This window comes from Lucilia sericata, unplaced genomic scaffold, assembly GCF_015586225.1.
Source record: "Lucilia sericata isolate MDLA Ls3-8-SP2 unplaced genomic scaffold, ASM1558622v1 Contig000220F_arrow, whole genome shotgun sequence".
Classification (NCBI taxonomy): domain Eukaryota; kingdom Metazoa; phylum Arthropoda; class Insecta; order Diptera; family Calliphoridae; genus Lucilia; species Lucilia sericata.
In genome coordinates this window covers 162395-187334 of record NW_023994248.1, presented here as the reverse complement: position 1 = coordinate 187334, position 24940 = coordinate 162395, and the positions used below count along the sequence as shown (strand labels likewise).

General features: G+C 31.4%; 2 protein-coding genes across 2 annotated transcripts in view; one reads left to right on the top strand and one right to left on the bottom strand.

Annotated features, from left to right (window-relative positions):
* LOC119602298 (potassium voltage-gated channel subfamily H member 3-like) overlaps positions 1-24940 on the top strand; it is a 175284-nt gene that overhangs the window by 10248 nt on the left and 140096 nt on the right. The window lies entirely within an intron of this gene.
* Positions 6242-8796, bottom strand: LOC119602309 (phenoloxidase 2-like). The gene is made up of 5 exons (XM_037953742.1): positions 8205-8796; positions 7696-8145; positions 7012-7639; positions 6688-6943; positions 6242-6613 (listed from the first exon to the last, which is right to left on the bottom strand). Exons 1-5 carry the CDS (start codon positions 8742-8744, stop codon positions 6415-6417), a joined length of 2073 nt encoding a protein of 690 aa, XP_037809670.1. The 5' UTR covers positions 8745-8796; the 3' UTR covers positions 6242-6414.

The window sequence follows — 24940 nt, the reverse complement described above, 5'->3', positions numbered from 1 at the left end:
GGAAATTTTGCATAAATATTCTCTGTTGCTGCAGTTTGTCTGGTATTGAAGATGGGCAATATCGGTTCATGTTTTCATCTAGCCCTCATACAAGTGCCCCCCGGAATACAGTTTAATCAGACATAACTGTTTTAAAAATACGGATAAAGCTACGAAATTCGACATAAATAAGTTTCATATGACCCAAAATCTCTTTACCAAATTTTATGAGGATCGGTCCATAATTGAACCTACCCCCATATATAAAGCCACTTTCAGAAAGTTACGAGTATTAATCCCTAACTGGCCATAACCCCTACATGCGGTTCCCTTCAGGAAAGTGGAAAGTACATACATACATACATACATACATACATACATACATACATACATACATACATACATACATACATACATACATACATACATACATACATACATACATACATACATACATACATACATACATACATACATACATACATACATACATACATACATACATACATACATACATACATACATACATACATACATACATACATACATACATACATACATACATACATACATACATACATACATACATACATACATACATACATACATACATACATACATACATACATACATACATACATACATACATACATACATACATACATACATACATACATACATACATACATACATACATACATACATACATACATACATACATACATACATACATACATACATACATACATACATACATACATACATACATACATACATACATACATACATACATACATACATACATACATACATACATACATACATACATACATACATACATACATACATACATACATACATACATACATACATACATACATACATACATACATACATACATACATACATACATACATACATACATACATACATACATACATACATACATACATACATACATACATACATACATCATACATACATACATACATACATACATACATACATACATACATACATACATACATACATACATACATACATACATACATACATACATACATACATACATACATACATACATACATACATACATACATACATACATACATACATACATACATACATACATACATACATACATACATACATACATACATACATACATACATACATACATACATACATACATACATACATACTACATACATACATACATACATACATACATACATACATACATACATACATACATACATACATACATACATACATACATACATACATACATACATACATACATACATACATACATACATACATACATACATACATACATACATACATACATACATACATACATACATACATACATACATACATACATACATACATACATACATACATACATACATACATACATACATACATACATACATACATACATACATACATACATACATACATACATACATACATACATACATACATACATACATATGTATCACCACCATCAGTGGTGATAGAGGGTATGTATAACTTTGTCATTCCGTGTGTAACACCAAGAAATATTCATCTGAGACCCAACAAAGTCCTGGGTCCTTATCAAATTCTGAGTCGATTTAGCTATGTCCGTCCGTCCGTCTGTCTGTGTAAAACACGCTCACGTTAAAACGAAGAAATATAATTTAACCAAATTCTCCAAAAATATTCATTAAGAATTTTTTACACATTCTGATGTAATTTTCTCGAAAACTATGCTAGATAATTCCATAAAAATCACCACACATTCGTTTCTGCACAAGAGTCTGACTCATGCTAAAAATTACCAGAATCGGTCCACATTTTCATATACCTCCCATACAAAAGTACATATTCCCGGAAAATGGGTTTTTTGTTAATAAAATCCGTCACAATGTCGATATCTTCACAAAATTTTACAAGATAAAATATTATGTCGATACAATTCATTCAGAGAAACAATTTTTTGGATCGGTCTATAATTGGACATAGCTCCCATACAAGGTCCCCTTCCGAAAATCACTTAAACGCTCATAACTCATTACTAAATTAAGATATCCACATAAAAACAAGTATTACCCATATGCACAGAAATATTACTGTGAAATTTTTTTCCGATCGGTCCATAATTTGTCATAGCTCCCATACAAGATCCCCTCCCGAAAATCACTTAAACGCGCATAACTCATTACTAAGTTAAGATATCCATATAAAATTTGGTACAAGTATTGCCCATATGCATAGAAATATTACTGTGAAAGTTTTTTTCCGATCGGTCCATAATTGGTCATAGCTCCCATACATGGTCCCCTCCCGAAAATCACTTAAACGCACATAACTCATTACTAAATTAAGATATCCATATAAAATTTGGTACAAGTATTGCTCACATATAAAGAAATATTATTATGGAAGTTTTTTTCGGATCGGTCCGTAATTGGCCATAGCTCCCATACAAGGTCCCCTCCCGAAAATCACTTAAACGCACATAACTCATTACAAAATATTGATATATATATATATACATTTAGCATAAATATTGCTCTTATATACATAAATTACACTATAAAATTGTTTTGCAATCGGTTCATATTTGGTCATAGCTCTCATACCAGGTTCCCTCCAGAAAATCACTTAAATGCACAATATTCATTACCAAATAATGATATAGATACAGAATTTTGAAATTTTGTCTTTATATACATAATTGGTCATAGCTCACATAGAAGGTCCTTTTATGAAAATCTCTTAAACGCACATTACTCATTACCAAATAAAGCTATTGATACAAAATTTGGCACAAATATTAGTTTTGTGTACAAAAATTATATTTCAAGATTTTTTCACGATCGGTTCATAGCATGGGTGCGGTCGGTCCCATACATGTTTCCCTTCAGAAAATCACATAAATACTCATAACTTATTACAAAATTAAATAAATCTTGGGATTTTTTCTATTTAAGACATGAGAAAACTTATTTCTACAAATATTTGATCAATTAGAAAAGTATTAATATAAAAGTAGCTGGTGGAGGGTATTTAAGATTCGGCTCAGCCGAATATAGCACTCTAACTTGTTTTTTTTTTGAAAAATTGTATTTTTTCTCTTGCTCTTCTGCATTTTTAGTACATCCAAATCCTGCCAAATTAAGTTTATACATTTTAAATGTTGTTGTAGTTGCATAGTAAAGTCAGATTTGATATATATTTAGATGTTTTTCATTTATCAAAAATGTCGCCTAAAATTGCTGTTTTGGCCGCAGAGATGCAGATAAAGGAATTGAAATTTGACCAAAATAATTACGCCAATATTAGTGATGATCGAAAAACTTTCATAGAAAGTATTATGTCATAATTTCAAAAATAACTCGTGAAGCCAAACATATATATATAGCTCATTTAGACCGGCTTAATCCAAAAAAGTCGTTTCGGGAAAAATGGCTTTGAAATTCGATAAAACTATATGAAAGACTTCAGTATGACACATGTTTCATAGTCCTCTGTTCAAAACTCCCAAATTTTGAATTATGCCAGTCTTGTAGTAAATGAGCGTTATGTATGCATGTGTTACCAAAACTTTTAGGTCATATCCCATCAGATTGACAATGAAAAAACGTTAGAAAACGCCTAATCATTAAACAAAAAAAGATAGAACAAGAATATGTTTTTGAAATTTGCAAACACCTTTAAGCACTTACAAGTCAGTGACTTAGTTAAATCTCAACCAATTTTAAGTTTCTTAACGGAATTACAAAGGTCAAGCTGAGGCCTTTATAATGACACATATGATGTTTAGATAACCTGGAGAAATATGCGTGCATTTCATCGACAAACATATTTTTGATTTTAGTTTTGTGCCATTTTCCAATTTTGTAGATGTTTTTATAAAGTATTTTATATAGGAACCGTACTATTTATAAATTAATGAAATGAAATTCAGAATAAATAATTTTTAAATAAACATAAATAGTTCCACCAAATTTTATGAGTATTGGTCCATATAAAACAAGAATACGTGAGATACGGGTAAAAAACTTACAAGTCTACTGAACTTAGTTGAATCTCAACCGATTTAAAGTTTCTAGACGGATTTAGAAAGCTGAAGCCTCTATAATAACATATATGATGATTAAGTAACCTGGAAAAATATGTGTGCATTTCATCAGCAAACTTATTTTTTTTTACCCACCATCAAAAAAGATGGGGGGTATATTGATTTTGTCATTTCGTTTGTAACACATCGAAATATTGGTCATAAACCCATAAAAGTATATATATTCTGGGTCCTTATTAAATTCTAAGACGATCTAGCCATGTCCGTCCGTCTGTCTGTTTGTCTGTTGAAAGCACGATAGAGTCCGAACGGAATTAACTAGAGGCTTGAAATTTTCCATAAATGTTTTCTATAGATAAGGTTTGTTTGGTATTGAAAATGGGAAATATCGGTCCACGTTATCGGATAGCCCCCATACAAGTGGACCCTCGGAAAACAGCTTTAACGGGCATATCTGTTTAAAAAGTACGAATACAGCGATGAAATTCAACATAAATATGTTTCATATGATCCAAAATCTCCCTGCCAAATTTTATGAGGATCGGTCCATAATTGACCCTACCCCCATATAAGGTCCCCTTCGGAAAATCACTATAACGCTCATTACTGGCTTAAAAATAAGAATATATCGATGAAATTCGACACAATCAAAAAATGACTTTAACGCTCATTACTGTCTTAAAAATACGAGTATAGCAATGAAATTTGACATAATTAAATCCCTGACGAGCCAAAACCTCTCTACTAAATTTTATGTGGATCGGTCCATAATTGACCCCACCCCCCATATAAGGTCCCCTTCAAAAAATGACTTTAACGCTCATAACTGGCTTAAAAATACGAGTATGATGAAATTCGACACACATAAGTTACTTGTTGATTTTAGTTTTGTACTGTTGTCCAAGTTTGGAGATGTTTTTACAAAATATTTTTTATAGAAACCGTACTATTTATGTGGGCTAGTATAGTTAAATTCGGTTTCACTGAGTTTGACGCCTCCTGCAGTCCATACAAATTTTAAGACTCCAGCTGTTGGAGTTTCTCTACTTAAAATTTCCAGACAAACTGGAAGACACTGTGAAAATTTCAAGAAAATCGGTACAGCCGTATAGTCGTCTATAAACTTCAAATACATATACAAACTTACAACACACATTAATTTTTAATGATGAAACAGAACTGCGGCATCATAAGTTTCTCCATACAATTTGACGTAAAATTAACACGTTGAATGCGGTTGTTGAAATTGAATTTATTTTATTTTGAGAGCGTTTATTTTTATGCTCACATTTTTAGGTACTCATTCTCCCAACAGCGTTACCATACTTTCAAAATATTTTCATACATTTTGGCTGTGTGCCAAACGCTAGCAAAGTTCTATGGCAAAATAAAATTTTCTTATGGTGGAAATTATTATCACTTTTGCTGTGCCAAACGAAAACTATTTTGATTACATGAAATTTCGACAATTCTCACTAATTTCACAAGAAAATCTGTATTTATTTTAATAAAAGAAACATTTTTATTGATTTTTTTATTATTAAAATGAATTTCTACTATCACAAATGTATTATAGACTAAAATTATAAAATATTTTATTTTTTGGATTTTCAAATTTTTCTTTTCATTTCTCAAAAATGTATGTAGCTCTATGAGCTAGTAAAATTTTATTCACCTCATATCTATCGAAAATTTACATTTTCAAGTAAATTGTTACCGATTGGCACACACTCTATATAAGCAAATAGGCGACGAAAAATAAAAACAAAAAAAGTAAAAAGAATTATGAGAGAATTTGTAGTTACTGACGTAGCTTTAATTATGGGCCTCGATTTTGCTTGAAGATACAGTCGTGTTCTGTTTCATCATTTATATACTGTCAAACTTGCTGAAACTTGTACTTTTTTTGAATAAGATTGTACCATATCTATATTTTTGCAAATTTATATCAGTATAAAAAAGGAGCAATATACATATATGTATGTATATCCTCTTCTGAAGTTTAGTAAAAATTTTATCGAAGTCGAAAGTTTTTTGAGCTTTGCGTTAAAAATACGTACATACATACACATTTAAAATTGTGGGTCATTGGTGTACTTTTGTAGATCGAATTGTACCAAAAAGTACAATTGTACCAACCTACATGTTAGTATGTTAGGATAATCATAAAAAATCAAAATTTTTTTATTTAAAATTTTATTGTTTAAACAAAATTACGATTACTAAGGAGGTGGATTTGATACAAAAGTATATATTAGACTGTTAGATTACTTATAGATTTTCTATTTTTTGCTGGTTATATCAAAAGGAATAGTATAATATTAAATGTTGTACATAAATACATATTGACAAGCAATCATTTAGTTCTTGCGATCAACAATGACATCATTGAAACGTATGACCACATCAGTCATAGACATATTCGAAAATGTGTTAGTAAGTTCCTTAAGTGTGCCTACTTGTAGGCGTCTATCGAATGGATATCCCATGGTGCGATTGTCAGGATACAACTTATCTTTAAGACCACAGAATGAGGATGAGTCTCCACATATATCCGGACTGTAAATATATATTTGGTTATTTTTGTGTTGGGATATACATACCTAAGTATTTATTAATGTTTTTTTACTTACTTGTTATTCATTTGCTGCACAGCATCTCCTGTAAAATCAGAAATCATGACGAACAAATCAAAAGTCATACCCTCAGGTTTTCCCCTGGGTAATAGCATATGTTCTGGCCAGCCACAACCACAGAATCGGAATTCCGCCAAACGCTCCATATCGGTAGGCTGATAGTCAGGTCCAATAGGCCTAAATGTGCGTTCATAGGGAATTGTAATGCTTGACTTCTTTGATAATTGGCGTATGTTGTTCGGTCCTGGCATTACTGAAAAGCGTAATTATAATAGTAAGCACTGATATTATAGATAGAAATAGGCGTATGGTAAAACTTACAGTTTACTGTAAATTTGTCCATTTCAATAGCTAGTTGACGTTGATCGTTCAGGCCAAGTGCTGTACCGCGTTCATCTGACTTGGGACAAAGGAATATTCGGCATGTACCCTTCAAAGGTTTCTTATCGTTGTTTGTTACATCAATCACATACTCAAAGGGAGCATGTTGCAAATGAGTAAAGGTGGCATAAATATTTCCCTTGGGTCCAAAGTCTAGACCAGCTGCTAAATTTACATCAGATCTTTCCATGTATGTTATCAATGTATTGGGAGTTGCCTTGAGCGATTGTATGCGCACTTCCAATTTCGTTACAATTACTCCATTAAATTCTAAATCCTTACTGCTGTATGGATCTAAACGCTCCTTGTGTCTATTGAAGATGGTGTCAATAAAACCATGCCATCTGTAAAAAACGGGATCTCGCATAGCAGTAGTTACATCACCCATAACACCGAAATCCTCTAAGAATCGTGCATCTGGATCGTGGCAAAATGATATGGCATTATGACCTTCATTGTGCAGATTTCCATAAAAAGTGGGATTAACTGACAAAATTGTGCATTCCACCATATCACCCAAAATATCAATGCCCTTTTTTGAATCTAATGGTATTTGTTTACCTTGAGTCTAAATTTAAAGTGATAATGTGAAACAAGTTCTGATATAATTTATTTGTAACTTACATCAACTACAAATCCTTGATCAATGGCAGTCACAATACGATCAGTCCAACGTTCTAAATCTGCAATTTCCAGTTTTGAGTCCTCTCGATCGATATCCTGCAATTTGGTGTTAGTATTTCGTGATGGGTACGTACGATTGTTCAAGCTGCTCATTATTTTTGGGAAATAACCTTCTGTTATGGGTTCACGTACGTTATTAAGAATTTTTACTTTTTTTAAACCGTTGCAAAAACGTTCCACATTATACCGGGCTAAGATCTGGTGATGCATATAATAAAACAGTTCACCGCGACGATCTTTTTTGACGATATCAATTGGTCCATTGCCTGGGTATACTAAATGCCAATGCCAATGATGACTATTTACACCAATATCTTCTCGAAAATAGCCCAGCCGTTGCTCTTCCTCCCGGTCGGAAGCCGTGTAATTTCGAGGAATTTCGATATGACGCTGTAACCATACACTCATTGTTTTTTTAAATTTTATTAAGTAATGTTTTAATAACTCACTCTATCGCCTGGATTTGGAACAACTTCTCCTTCGGCACGCGCATCTTTAAAAACAGCTGGTTCAATAAAATTTTGTGGAAATGTTTCTGCAATTGGTTTCACAGGAAAGTCGCTAGTGTCCTTGCGATGTTGCACTGCTACAGAAAAACAATATTGAAATAGAAAAGGATTTACGCGATCTTTGCAATAAGCACACGTTGCAATAAATATATCTTCGTTTGGACTGCTCATAAAAATATCAATTAAACGTGCAGCAATAGATCGATGGATGCTATTAAAAAGTGAAAATTGTTTTCTTTTTCCCAATGGTCGGGTAAAACTTAAGTCAGGCTTTGGCTTTAATTCGCGTAAAGGTATCTTGACATCGACATCTTCGCTAAATCTTGATTGAATTTCATCCTTGACATCTACATACTGTTCGTTATAATAACTTTCAGGCAAATCAAATACAGCTTTTCCATCATCCCTAGCTGTAAAAACGGGCTCAAGAGGACGATCAAAAAGCAATTCCAAAGCCTTTCTGTTTGTTGTTTTCGACATGTTAGTTTATATTGCGACTCTAAACGACTTCGACACTTTGCAAATTTGCACTACTCAAAAAATGTTTACACTGCTATTTATATTGCAATTTTGCACAATATTTCTACAAATAACACACAAACACTGATGTGGTTGTATACCACAACTTTTATAAACTAACTCAAAAAACATATTGCAATTTTGATAATTGGCGAATGTGTGCAGTGTTCAAAACCTCAAACTTCTATTACTAAATCAAGACAATATAAATTACACCATTACTACTTTAGAGAAAATAATTATTAAAAAATGTATTTTTCAAATTACCTTTTATGCGCCATCAAGAAAGATGGGTTATATTGATTTTTCCTAAAAATGGGTGGTTACTAGGGTTGTCAATTATTCGTGTTTAAAATTATTCGAATAAAAATGTACCATTTTTTTTATTCGAGTAGTTGATTAAATTTTAAAAATTATTTGATTATTCGAGCGCATAACGAATAAAAGTTTTTATTCGAATAATTTAATAAAATATAAATAAAATATGCCAAAAACCTTCAAAATCTTAAGATACGGGTAAAAACCGGATTTCGTACATTAATACACTTATAAATCAGCAACTTAGTTGAATCTCAACCTATTTTAAATTTCTCAACTCTTCTAAGAATTTCCCAATCAGTGTTCGTGAGAAATGTTCAGCTTGACCAAGACTTAGTATTTTAAAGTATTCGACATATTCTGTGTCTGGTATGCGATCAGGCACGTACGATGATTGTTTATAGCCTTCCAATGCGTCCAGTACACATTGATGACGTATACCGCTTTTGGCTAGTTCACCTAAAGTTATGAGCAGTTCGGTTGTAAGTGCCGCCTCATATCTCAAATATGTTTCAATGAGTAGAATATCTAGCAACGTTTTTAAAAGCCTTGCTTGAAGTTGTGCTTATTTATGGCACCAATTGTTCCTAATCAGCATGTTGTTTGATATTACACTTTTTGTCCAACAAAGTCAACCAGATTATTGAAGCATAAGCTAGAATTAGTCTAATTACACTTTTTTAAAACCAATGTGTCATAGCAGAACTAAGACCCTATGACCCTAGGCATGAAGCCTATAGTTCTCCTACATATCGCCCAGCACCGATGATCCTATCCTCTATGTGGTGTCTCCATTTTAATTTTCGGTGAAGGGTTACACTCTGTATACCCAGCAAAAAAAGAACTTGCAAAGAAGTGAAAAAGAAGTACTGAAAAAGATCTGAAGAAATTATGATTTTAACACAGGCTTGTTATAGTAGGGACGACCTTTTTATTTGATTCCAAATTCACTACTTCTGAAGTCATTCTCAAGAATTAATATTAATGCTCTTTTTCTGGAAGTTATTCGGAAGTGAAATTGTAGTATTATAGAATACAACTAATTTGACTTAAATAATATTAACATTAATTAGGGTAATAGACACATTTAATACAAAAGCCCAAATATAACATTTTTTATCTCATAAAAATGTAAGAACAAAAAATTATCTTCAACATTGAAAAAATAGAATTATTTTTCGGAAGTCCTTAAACATCACTTTCACAGAAGATAAAAAATTCAGTAATTTGTACTTTTGAAGTTGTGATAAATGTTATTCTTTTGGAAGTACTTCGCTTTATTTTTGCTGGGAACCAAATAAATTAATTTTTATCCGTTTCACTTATTGCAAACATTAAAAAAACGAAGAGAATTACTTCTAAAACTAAACCATTTTAATTTTTAACATTGCAAAACAACAATTTTTATAAACTGCAAAAAGTAAAAATTTTGTTTCAATTATAACATATCTTTATATTTAGATTTGTTTTACAAAATATTAACATAATTTAAATGCTATGTATAATAAAATATTCGTAAAAAGTAACATTCAAATATTCGATTAATCGACAAAAATTGTTCGAATTATTCCTTATTCTAAATTGCAAATTTTTTATTCGTTCGAAGAAAAATAATTTTTTTCCTCGCGAAATACAGCGCCTGTATAATATCTTGTTATTTGTGTGGACCGCGCCCAGCGGTAAAAATACACATTATGTACTCGCTTATCTAAGTGATATTACGTGGCAGTCAATGGTGATGCTTTCACTTATTCTTTCACTTAAATTTAAAATAAAGTACAATAGGCTGCTTCACCTATGTGCTCTCGCTTAAGGTGGTATTAGACGACATTTATTTTACATATGTACTGTCAAAATTACCATCTGTAAACAAAACAGCTGTTTTGCTTTGAAAAAATTAGTTTTGGAAAAATTTTGTATTAAGAAAAATATCAATAACGTCGTCTATTTTTAACGGATTTCTAAAAACAAAGTAGAGTTTTTCTCATGAATAGACATGGGTTTCTAATCAATTAATAAATAGTATGGTTCCTATATAAAATACTTTCAAAAAACATCTCCAAGCTTGTGCAACGGTGCAAAAGTTAAATAAGAAATGAGCATATTTTTGCATATTTTGTTCTTCACATCATATTTTTGCATATTTTGAATTTTACAGCATATTTCCGCATATTTTACTGTACTGTTTTTACATTTTTTTATTGCATATTTCGTTCTTTACACCTAACTTTTTGAAATTTTTTATAATTTTGTTTTTAAATAAAAATAGATTGAAACATTTTTTTTTTGGGAAATTCATGAATAGAAAATGTTTTTAAATTTTGTATTATATTTTATTAGAAATTAAAAGTTTAAGGCGGAAAGGTCTCCGTGTGCTTTACCGATGTCCTTTAAAATTAAAATGACTAGAAATGAATTATCTGCATTATAAAATCCTACCTTTAGTTATTGCCAAGTTGTAATAATGGGGGTAAATAAAATTTTAAACCCATTCCCTAAAAATTAATTCATAAAGTTAAATTACTTTTTGATGGCACAAGAATGAAGCTGGTTTAAAATGGTTGAAATCGGTCTACAACCGTACCCCTCGAATTGGCCTCTCGAGCTAAATGCGAGTTAAATGTTTCAGTATCTCTACAAAAATTGGCACAACTTAGTTGCGTATAAGTCTAAATGTTACTGCCAATTGTCGTAACGATCGGGCTTCATTTCATCCTTGCCCCCATACAAAGTCGCCTTCAGAAAAGGTCTTGAAAGTCAATAATTCACTAGTATCACGATAAAATTCTGCATATATAACTTTAATATAAACGTAAATCCCTATACCAACATTTATAAGGATAGGCCCATATTTACCCTTGCCCCCGTATAACCCTCTTTCAGAAAATCAACAACAAATTGTTTAAATATTAACCTACTCACTGGTGTAGGTTATCATATAGTCGGTCATGCCCGACTATATATTTTTACTTGTTTGTCTTTCAAATATAAAATTTTATTTTAGAAATTAAGTCAGTGGAATGTAAAGCAAAAGAATTAAGCATCTAAATCCTTTCCTAGAAAATTACACAGGTCGACAAAATTTGAAAAGAAACCCAGAGACCAAAGTTTACTTTTCTGAATTATTGAGAATCGCTTAATCTGAATCCAATTTCTTTGTCACATCGCACAGTAGGAAATGGTAGAATAGAAGCTGATCATAAATACTTTTTATAAAATGTTAAATTTTGACATAATTTTTTATTCATAGTAAAGCTAAGATATTGTGTTATATAGTATAAAAATATTGGAGAAATCCAACTGGCATAACTATCCTAAAATATTGATCAAATGTGAAGGATTTCAAATACAATATTTTTGTACTTTAAAATAGCCATATTTAAGGTCATTATTTTCGATGATATAGCATTTATCGGAAAATATTTTAATTAACATTAGATAGAATTAGATATTTATTAAGTCATAATCTTTAAAAAAATTATAAACTGCTCTTAATATTTGCATATTTTCTATTTAATGTTTTATTTATGTAGTATTAAGTTTTTGGTGGAGTATACGTTTTAAGCTCCCCTTGCCTCCGCGTTAAAATTAATATAAAATGAAAGCTTAATGTATTGTGTATTAAATTTAATGAATTTAATTTGCGGCGGTCTGCGGCTGCAGTCAGGGAGAATAAAAATCCTTTAGAATTCACAAATTTATTTTTAAAATTTAATATATATTGTATTTTATATATCGATATCTATGGTATTTTAGTCCCATTTAATAAAGCCAATTCAGGAGAATGTTTGTTTAGTATGCAAATGTGCAATATCGGTCCACATTTTCTCATTGTCCCCTTACAAGTGCCTCCCCGGAAAACAGTTTTAACAGTCATAACTGGTTTAGAAATACCAGTATAGCTTTGAAATTCCACATAAACAAGTTTTATATGAAGCAAAATCTCTCTACCAAATTTTACGAGGATCACGCCATAATTAGTCCTACCCCCCATATAAAGTCCCCTTTATAAAATTTATAAAATTTAACTTTAACGCTCATTATTAGCTTAAAAATAGGAGTACAGCGACGAAATTCGACTTAAACAAGATTTGTACAAATTAAAATTTCTCTACAAAATTTTATAAAGATCGGTCTATAATTGACCCATACAAAGTCCCCTTCTGAAAATCACGACATAACTGGCCCTACCACACATATAAGGTCTCCTACAAAAGAATTACTTTATATCTCACTAGCTATACCCAGTGTGCTTCGCTACCCTCATTGTAATGGAATAAAATAAATATCATTATTGTAAATGTATATATATCTGCAATATCAAAAATTCCCCTTTTAGAGAACTCTTTAAGTTTGATTTTATGATTCTAGTCTCAATATTACAGAAAATTAAAAAAAAAAAACAGTTGAAGAACGAAAAAGTACCAGACAGTGCCTTTTTATATATTTTCATTAAATCAGGATGACGCATGTTTAATTTTCACCCAGAAACCAAAAAAATCGCATAAAGATTTTTATACAATCAGGAAGCTACATGTCCAATTTTATGTTTTTAGGTTCAATATTATAGAAAATTCGAAAAGTATTAGTAAAAGAACAAAAAAGTACCAGAGTATCCTTTTTCAATTTTCGTTCAATTGGGATACAGCGTGTTTAATTTTATGTTTATATATTCAATATTTTAGAAAGTTCTAAAAGTACCAGTACCAGTGAAGTACGAAAAAGTACCAAAAGACCTATTTTATTTAATTTCATGTTCCTAAGTTCAATATTATAGAAAATTCAAAAAGTACCAGAAAATATTCCAGTTTGAATTTTCATTCACTCAAGTCCCTGATTGCTTTTATAGATTCTAATTAACTCCGGGCTCCACATGCTTGTACATACATAACCACTTACTTATTAATGACTACTACTTACAGCCTGCATTACTTTTAAGTATACTAATAATGACTTACATATAGTCATATAATTAAGTACTTTATTTTGAGTTTTAAACACACAGAAAGCTTTTCTGTGAAAACCAATATTGGACACAATAAAATAAGTAAGCATTGGTGTTGTAAGACAGTGAACTAAAAAACAAGAAGTCCGACCCATATTCTGTGTTTTAGTGTTTTTAAAACAAAACAACTTTTTATCTCTTTATTTATAAGTACTTATAGTATATAAGTAATGACTTGTAAGAGAGCGTGGTAAGTACTCGCCTCCAATGTCATGACCGTGTTAAAATAATGAGTTAAAATGATATTGAATAAGTAGTGAAAAGCGGATTTATTACCTTTTAACTCATTACTTTTCAATATAAGTTTTTGCTGAGTATTGGTAGGTTTTTATTTATTCACAATTAATTTATATGTATGTATAAATTATATTTAGATAAAACTTATTCCTATATAAGTACTTAATAATATCAATTGTTCATTAATTCATTACATTCGAAAAGAAATATTACCACAAAAGTTGTGTTCAAACTGTTGCAATAAAAATATTCAATTTCAAACATATATTACCAAGCAACCATTGAATTTTTGAAGCTCATATTAATATATATGATCAGAAATATTGTCAAAATTATTGGTGTCAAATTTTAGTCATTTATCGCTAACAGATAAAAAGTTGCAGATTTATGATCAGAAAACGACAAAAATTTCCCACTGTCCATCGTGTCCTAAAAACTGAAAAATACTTATAAAAGAGGGAAGACACCTTCATTTATAAAATCCATTATGTGATTCGAAAGTTCAATCTGTCGACTTTAACCCCCGTATTCAGTATTTCAGACGGACATTTTATTTTTAAAATTTGTATGAAAATTACTCAGTTTTTAAACATTTTTGAGTGCTTTTCATATTAAAATTGAAAATAAAATTTCCGACCGAGATACTGAATACGGGTAAAATAAAAGTTTAACAAATTGAGACAAATAATTAATGGTTCTTCCCGCTTTTATAAGGTCTAAAAATGGTAAAAACGGTGTTTTCATTTGGAAAATGGGAAATTTTAAGTGCATATTTTGTATATTTTTAGAGCATATTTTTAGTTATTAAGAGCATTTTTTATGCACATAAACACGGGGGGGAGAGCAGAGCGGGGGGGGGGCAGGGGAGGAGAAAGGCCGCAGGAGGGCGGGGAAAACGGAAAAGCAGGCCAGAGGGAAGAAGGGAGGGAGGAGAACGGGCGGAAAGGACGAGAACCGGGGGGACCCGGAACGCAAGAGGGGGGAGGGGGGGGAAAAGGGCAAAAACAGAGGCGGGGGCGACGCGGAGCCACCGGGCAGAAAAAGAGGAGCACGGCCCAGGGGGGAGGGGGGCGCAGAGGGGAAGCGAGCGAGCGAGCGAGCGAGCGAGCGAGCGAGCGAGCGAGAGAGCGAGCGAGCGAGCGAGCGAGCGAGAGCGAGCGAGCGAGCGAGCAGCGAGCGAGCGAGCGAGCGAGCGAGCGAGCGAGCGAGCGAGCGAGCGAGCGAGAGCGAGCGAGCGAGCGAGCGAGCGAGCGAGCGAGAGCGAGCAGCAAGCGAGCGAGCGAGCGAGCGAGAGCGAGCGAGCGAGCGAGAGAGCGAGCGATCTATCTATCTATCTATCTATCTATCTATCTATCTATCTATCTATCTATCTATCTATCTATCTATCTATCTATCTATCTATCTATCTATCTATCTCTACTATCTATCTATCTATCTATCTATCTATCTATCTATCTATCTATCTATCTATCTATCTATCTATCTATCTATCTATCTATCTATCTATCTATCTATCTATCTATCTATCTATCTATCTATCTATCTATCTATCTATCTATCTATCTATCTATCTATCTATCTATCTATCTATCTATCTATCTATCTATCTAGCTATCTATCTATCTATCTATCTATCTATCTATCTATCTATCTATCTATCTATCTATCTATCTATCTATCTATCTATCTATCTATCTATCTATCTATCTATCTATCTATCTATCTATCTATCTATCTATATCTATCTATCTATCTATCTATCTATCTATCTATCTATCTATCTATCTATCTATCTATCTATCTATCTATCTATCTATCTATCTATCTATCTATCTATCTATCTATCTATCTATCTATCTATCTATCTATCTATCTGTCTATCTATCTATCTATATAAATATGTTTATATAATTCCAACGTTACCGGTTCACTGACTGGCTGATTCATCATCGCACAGCCTAAACGGTTGAAGCTAAAGAGCTGAAATTTGGGCAGGAGAAAATTCGAATGTTTGGGGGTAAAAAGGGTAAATTCGATAACCTCATATCTCCTAAACTAGAAAAGATACAAAAACAGTTTAAAGCATATTACCGTTCATTTAAAAAATAAGCGGACTGGACCGTTCATTTAAAAAATAAGCGGACTGGTACTTTTTTCAAATTCGGCCCCTTTAGGGAATAAAAAACTGTATTTTGGTACTTTTTTGCACCCCATGTATCTTTTAAACCAGTGAACATTTAAACAATATTTTTGACTCCTTCACAACTTAACGAAAAATAAAAAAAATATGATACAGTACTTTTTGGATATTCGGACGTTTAAGGGGTGAAAATTGTAAATATTTCTGGTACTTTTTTCATAAAACATTATTTGATTTATTAACATATACATATGAATACATAATAATCGGCTCCCACTACGATGTTGCAACGTTTTGAAATATAATTTTTATTTCGTTAATGGGGAGAAATAAAGTTCCAAAAAGGGTAAAAATGGGACATTTGATTTTATTCAAACACAATGATCCAATTTAGATAAAATTTTTAGATTTAGAAACACTAAATATGTTAATGGGGTGTTATTTGGAAACCCTGTACTTTTTGATTCTCCATCAGGTACTTTTTGAGTTTTTTATAATATTGAAATCGAAACATTTTCGTTCTGCACAGGTATTTTTTTGAGTTTTCTTTAAAATTAAACCTACACAGGAAAAAAAATATACACGCCTGGTCAAGTATATACATACAACAACAACATGTAATGTAGACCATGCAACTTTGTCAACATTGGAACAATTCGTTGTCGCAATCGTTGTCTAAATGTTAACAAACGTGGTAAGCTCACTATTGTCAACGCATTTTGACGCTCACCATAGTTTGATTCTTGAATACTTAAAACTGAGTTATGGTCAATTTATTCACAATTGCTGCATAACCAACGTATTTTTTGAACATTCAAAAATATGTATATACAAAAACTTTCTTGTTTCTAAGTCTTAAAGGTTTTACAAAATTTATATTTCAAGGACGTTTCATCACACAAATTAAAAAAGGAACTCAAGAAATAAATGTAACATAAAAATTTGGTTATGTGGTGATTATCATAGGATTAATTAGAAGGATTAAATTTCATATTCATCCATAGAACCTAAAACCTATCTGATTTAATCAATACCTTGTACATTATTTTTGTTTTTAAACTTTTTTTTAGCTCCCGGGATTTTTTTTGTCTTCAAATATCGGGAATTCCATTTTAAAATTTTTCTTAGTTTTTTTAAGATACATATCTGAAAATGTTCGGCATTGATCTGTTCCTAGATTCCATATTATACAAAATTAAAAAAATTGTTAGGATAAAGTACCAAAATGTCCTCTATTATAATTCATGTTTTTATGTTTTATTGCATTTTTTACAAAAGAATGCAAAAAATTCACTTTTTTAGTGAAATTTTCAGAGGTTGTCTCGGATTTTTGCACATATCTTCATTATTTATGGACGAATTTTGCTGATTTTAAATAGTAAACTTCTTTAAAGCATGTCTGACAAAATTATTGAAGATTTGCAACCCGAAGATATCTGCGGTCTTCAGAAAATTTATTTCAAAAGACACAAAGACGGACAAGGCTGAACAGATCCATATTATATATGTATACTGAATCGACTATTTATTAGGATCCAGAATATATATACTTTATAAGGTCGGAAAATTATATTGTGAAAACGGAATGGCAAACTTATATGTATGTACATATGTATATGGGAAATTCTCTTTTTAATTTAGTTTTTATGGTTCAAAAAAAAATATGAAATTTTTTAATAGCACATCAACGATATTGTCTGCACTGTTGCCAGATTCAACGATTTATCGTTATTTTGACAATTTTCAGTGTCAAAAATAGCCTGTTGACGATTTGACGATTTTACCTCTATATTTGGCGATTTTTAATAAAGGATTTTTATACAAATTTTCAAATTAGTCGGCAACGAAAGGGAGAATGTAATAGCTTTAAAGGGAAGGGAGTTCGAGGTAGTTAACCTGACGAGCGCAAAACCGTTCGCGGCAACAAAAGCTGAATTAAAAATATGCATTAGAGAATCCCATAAGGCCTGTTGGAAACGGTGGGTAGGAGCACAAAGATCCTATGGAGTAACCCTATGAGAGCAAGACGTGAAATCTCCTCGAAAGGAGCAAGTCCGAGGTTAGTATGATTGTACATATTCTGAGTGGACGCACAGAATTACGAGCACATCTATACAAAATTGAAAGTGAGCATTCAAACGAATGTAGAGCATGTGGAGAGGACAGTGAAACTCTGGAGCATTTTCTATGTCACTATCAGGCATTCGTCGAAGTTAGATCCAAGTATCTTGGAAGTGATGTTATTCCGGAAATAACATTCCTGACTAACACTGATTGGAAAATTCTTAGGAATTTCGTCCAGGAAACTGAGTTTCTGAACATTGAAAAATAATACATTCAGTGAAAAAAAAAATCATGAAAAGGAACACACAACAGCCCGATAGTGGCATAGGTGTATTTCTTCTGATTTGATGTAGTAAACACCCTTCTATCAACCAAACCTAACCCATAAGAGCATCCCAGCAAAAACTCGGTAATGGGTTGTACTTCCATAACCACTTACTTTTCAATGACTACTACTTACCGTCTGCATTACTTAGAAGTACTCTAGTAATGACTTTCTTCTAATCTGATTTAGAAGTACTTTATTTTCGGCTTTGTTATTTTGTTTGCACATTTTATTTAATTGCGTGTTAAGAATTATGTTTTACAAAAAAGAAAACAAAATTAGTTTTGTATGTGAAAACCATTATTTGACGCACAATAAAATAGTTAAGCAGTGGTGCAGTGAGTAGAACATTTGATTAACAAACCGAAGTCCCTGGTTCGTATTCTAGCTGGCTCTTTTTATTATTAAAAAACAAAACAAATTAATCAACAACTGTTTTGTAAGAAAAATTGCAAGTACTTCTTTAACTCCCTATTTGTAAGCGAGCGTAGAAGTACTTGCCTCCAATGACATCACCGTATTAAAATAATGACTTAAAATGCTAATGAAGAAGTAGTGAAAAGTGGTTTTATTAGGTTTTTAACTCATTACTTCTCAATGTAAGTTTTTCCTGGGATAATATACATGATTCGATTTTAATAGAATATTTAAGGAACATTCGATTTTTTATTCTTAATTTTTTCAATTTAAATAAAAATTATGAAAAAAATTCTGAATAAATATATTAAAAAAACATGAAAAACACGTAGAAAAGTTGAATACAAGAACTCAATATAAGGTATTTTGAAATATAATTGTAAAATTAAGCAGATAATGACAACTGAAATCAATCGAAATTGATAAAAATATTTCGATAGTTAAACTAATGAATACAAAATTAGTAGAAATACCATCTAATGTGTTTATTATCTATAACAAATAGTTTTGACGATTTCCACAAATCAATTGACGATTTTGACGATTTTTCCCTCGAAATTTGACGATTTTGCACCCAAATCATCTGGCAACTATGATTGTCTGACATCTCAGAAGTACAATTATCTTCCTGAAACACAAAAATATAAGCATGGATATAACTCACAACGAAGGACCAAAAATACAAATAAAATTAACCCAAATATTTTAAATATTTGTGGATACATTTGCTTTTTAAGGGTTTTTTTCAATCTCGTCAAAAAATATTTTTTTATAAAACTAAATACACATTTATTATAGACTAGATTTTTGTACCCGGCGTTGCCCGGGGTTTTAAGTGGTGTCATAACATTATACTTAAGTATTCGCCCGTTAGAGTAAACTGAAAAATCTGCTTTATGTTCATAGATCAATTTCTGAAATTTTTCAACATTCAGAAATATAAAAATTTCGTGTAAATAAATAACATAACATTGCATTTACGAAATGAAAAACTTTTACTCATTTTACTCCTCACTAAGAGATTACTTCACAATTTTTTTCCAATTTACAAAGCTAAAAGATTCCAAAATTATAATTCTAATACTATCTAGTTAGGTAAAACTATAATATACATATTTAACTTATGAGAAAGAATAATTATTGACTTAAAGCATAAAGTGATAACGATATTCATTTTGTTCCCAAAGAGCAAATCCACCAAATTCCCCGGAGCTCCGCCCAATTGAGAGATATTGGGCGCTGATGAAAAGAACATTGATGAAGACTAGGGATGCCAAACGGGACTGGCTTTTACAAATCCCGGGATTCGGGATTTTGAAAATTGCAATCCCGGGATCCCGGGATATTTCGGGATCCCGGGATTTTTCGGGATCCCGGGATTTTTCGGGATTTCGGGATTTTACGGGATTTCGGGATTACATGAATTTATTTATTTTATATATGAAAATCTTTAAATCATCATATTTGTAAAGAAAATTGTTTAATTTTGTGGAAATTTAGAAGACAGAAGATATATTTAAATTAAAACAATCCAATTAATTCCAATTTTTAAATAAAAACTTTCAGAATTGCATAATTTCTGAAACTTTTTAAATACATACTTACTTCCTAAATAAATATCAAGTTCCGAAATTAGACATAAGCACTTTTTAAAACCTCATACTGTTCCATGTGAACTAATAATTATAACAGATACCAATTCAATTATCCGTACATCAATTTAGAACCTATTCTTTGAAAAATATTTGGAACTTTACACAAAATACATGTTAGTTTTGGAACATGTTATTATATTCGTAGTATTAATTTAAAATTTTATGTGCATTCAGAACAAGGTAATTTACCTTTACCGGTATCACTCAGATTTGTAGAAAGTTAGAAATGTAAAATCCTCTAGTATTGAAAAATAAAGTTTGTATTCGACTGTGCCGAAATTAAATACCCACCATCAAAATATTGTAATGTATTGATATTAATATCAGCATCAATGTGATTTTCAGAGGAGGTCCAATTAGGTTTTCTTGTGTCAATTTTGGTCCAAATTTGCATCACAAATGGAATGAGTCTTCTAACTCGTGTTTTTAGCTTACAGACACAGAATGTGTATACTTTTTGGGTCGGTCTACGACCAACATTTCGATGTGTTAACAAGTAAGAAGTTATAGTTGGGCGAAGCCTACCATATAATACCCTACACCAGTTATAAAATAAAATGTGATTTATTGTTCATAATAAAGCATCTAAGTTGAATTGTACCTTGCCTTAGATATACTTTAGCTATTTTTTGTTGAATAAAATTGTGGACATTTAAGTCATATTTCGAAGGGGGCTTTGTATAGGAGCTAGGGTCAAATGAGGCCGTATCATCAAAAAATACATCAGGGTCATGAAGGCTAGTATAGAACTTGGCTTTGCAGCTTTTTGTCGAGATACGAGTATATTAAACATAATTATGAACTTAAAAGCCCTATTCGGCGGGTTCAGTTGTATGGGGGCTAGGTCAAGTATTGGACCGATGTTACACATTTTCAATAGGATACGTCTCTAGTACAATAGAAGATCATGCAAAATTTTATAGAATTATCTTCAAAATTGCTGTAGTTTGATTACAAGGTTTACACGGACGGACGGACAGACGGACGGACATAGCTTAATCGACTCAGAAAATGATTCTGAGACGATTGGTATACTTTAAGGTGGGTATAGGACCAATATTATTGTGCATAACAAAAATCAGCACAAACCCAATATACCCTCCCCACTAAAATGGTGTAGGGTATAAAAACGAAGTGAATAAATAAATTTATATGTGCTATGTGTATGGAATCATACCACTTTAAAAAATAAAAGGTTTAAATATGTATAAAATTAGCTCTGCGGAATTTAGTTTTGCATGAGTCGAAAATAAAATAAGATCGTAATTTTCAAGTTAATGAAAATTATGGCTCAAAAAAAGAAAATAAAAACAGTTTTTGAAACAAATCCCGGGATTTATTTTGAAAAATCCCGGGTTTCGGGATATTCTAATCCCGAAAAAATCCCGGGATTTATTTTCCAAATCCCGGGATTCGGGATTTGCCAATCCCGAAAAATCCCGGGATTTTCGGGATCGGGATTTCGGGATTGGCATCCCTAATGAAGACTAAGAAGGTCGCACGAAATGAGCAAGACTTTCGCAAATCGATGTTGTAAAACATATATTAAGAAAATCATGTCAGAGAGGTTTCTTTCCCTCTTTAATGATGTTTTGCAAAAACATTTTGAAAAACACATTTTTTGACCGATTACGGAAAAATATTACAAAAAAAAATTTAGCAAAGGAACACATAATTAGCCGTTTTTGCCCGTTTAGATTGAATTTCTTTTTCCTGTTTTTCCCTCTAGGGGTAGACTTTCGAATACACATATCTCTGAAACTAAAAACTCATCGTCTAAAATATTTTTACTTTAGAACGAAAAAAAAAAATCAGACTATTACATAGAAGTAAAAATGTTTCCTTTTTTTCGCCTTTTCTCCTATTTCGAAACGGAACTTTGCTACATAGGTAGTACATATTTTAGACACTTTAAAAGCTTAATCGGAAATGTTTTTGCTTGAGTGTAGACAACAATTAGTATTTACTCCCAAAAGTACGAATTTTGTCTCTTTTTCATCCACATACCCCTTCTTGTCCCTTATTATCCAAGTTTTGGAAAGCAATATAGTATATCACACCATATACCTATATATCTAACTACATATGTTTCAAATCAAGCGTAATTAAAAACATTATGCACACGCTACAGGTCGCAATTTGCAAGATAATTTGATGAAATTTGGCACATATTCTTCCAAGGACGAATCTTATTGAAAATGGTTAAAATCGGACTATTATTTCGCATAGCCTCCATACAATCGCACCCCTGAATATGGCTTTTGAGTTCATAAATATGTTAAATGTTCTTGTATCACGCCAAAAATCGGCAAAACTAAGTTTTTTATAATTTATAATTCGTAATGATCGGTCCTCATTTGATCACATCCCCCATATAAAGTCCCCTTCATAAAAGGACTTGATGGTTCAAATTCACTTATAAACACTAATATTACAGCGATATTCTACATAAATAACTTTAATGTAGACGTAATCCCTTTACCAAAATTTATAAGGATAGGCCCATATTAACTATCTACCCCCATATAACCCTCTTTTAGAAAATCCTTTTTTGTCAATAAATTGTTAAAATATTTCTGAATTAAGGTAAAAATAAATTTAAATGCTTTATTATTAAAAAAATAATTAACATTTGTATCATAATCACTGGTGTTGGCCATCATTTGGTCAGCCATACCCAACTATAAATTTTTACTTGTTTACTTATGTGTTATTTACTGTGTTATTTATTCCTTGAAGTAGTTTGAATTGTCTGAAAATATGCATTTATTAAGTCTCTTTACGCAGCAAAAACAGATTTCCCTTTTTTACCCGTTTTTTCCCCTATGGGTGGGATTTCTAAATATATGTACATATGTCTGAGACTATCAAAATCATAGTTTATAATATTTTGGCTTAAGAATAGAAAAGTACTAATTTTGTCATATTTTCGCCATTTGGCCTATTTCTTTTGTCCCCTTCCGGTCCAATTTTCGCAACGGCACTTTGATTTGATTTTGCTAAAGGATAGATAAGTATATACTATCAAAAGTACTCATTTTGCCAGTTTTTCACCCATTTTACCCCATTTTTGCCTCCTCCTAGTCCAAGTTCTGAAAAAATATATAGCCTATAACACTCTCCAAGTATAGATCTAACTATGTTCCAAATTTGAAGAAAATCAGTCCATCCGTTTAGGAGTGATTGACGAACAAACAAACGAACAGACTTACAAAGAGATTTATAATATATGTATATTAGGATTAGGAATATTTAACATGGTGAATTAATACATTAATTTACAATCATTGACTAAAAATTAAGCATTTATGTTTAATAGATTAAAAATTGTGAGGATTTAAATTTAGTTATACATATGTATATTCGAATCCTTTTTTTAAATTGCATTAAATCCAAAATAATTATATATTATATATATATATATATATTATAGCAACCTAAAAGTATATAATTTTTATAATAGTTGTGCCAATTTTTGGAGATATAGTAGTATATTTGACGTAGATATGAGTTAAAACCCCCCAAATCGGAAGGTCAAAATATCTTGAAAATTGTGGCCTGTAGCGGACATGTCTTAATCGACTCAGAAAGTGATTCTGAGTGAGGAATGAGGTGTAGAAATGTCTCTACAAATAACATACTCGAAGTACATCAAACTTTGGTGAAAAAACCAATGAAATGTACATAAGCATGTCATTGAAAGAATGTTGTTTATTTTTGACATCCAAATATCGTATTTTTACTGCTCCTAAAAATAAGATAGTCTAATGACACTTTAATAGAAGTGCTGTCTTTTCGAATTTCCACATCACAAGCAATATGTAATTGATGAATATATGCCTTTCAAAATCTTTTATATAAGGCAATAATTTTAAGATGCATTAGAGGAAGCAGTAAGAGATAGAGTAGTTATATACTTTTTGCTGGGAGTCTCCCAGACCCATATAAAATACCCTCAAAAGTCATTATAAATACTATGTATGTATACAACTCGTC

Bases quoted from the DNA above. Each gene is read 5' to 3' on its own strand.
- LOC119602309 (XM_037953742.1), bottom strand. From the start codon at position 8,744: ATGTCGAAAACAACAAACAGAAAGGCTTTGGAATTGCTTTTTGATCGT. The intron at 8,146-8,204 runs GTGAGTTATTAA...GTATGGTTACAG, and splicing joins TTCCAAATCCAGGCGATAGA to CGTCATATCGAAATTCCTCG. The intron at 7,640-7,695 runs GTAAGTTACAAA...CTTTAAATTTAG, and splicing joins ATCAAGGATTTGTAGTTGAT to ACTCAAGGTAAACAAATACC.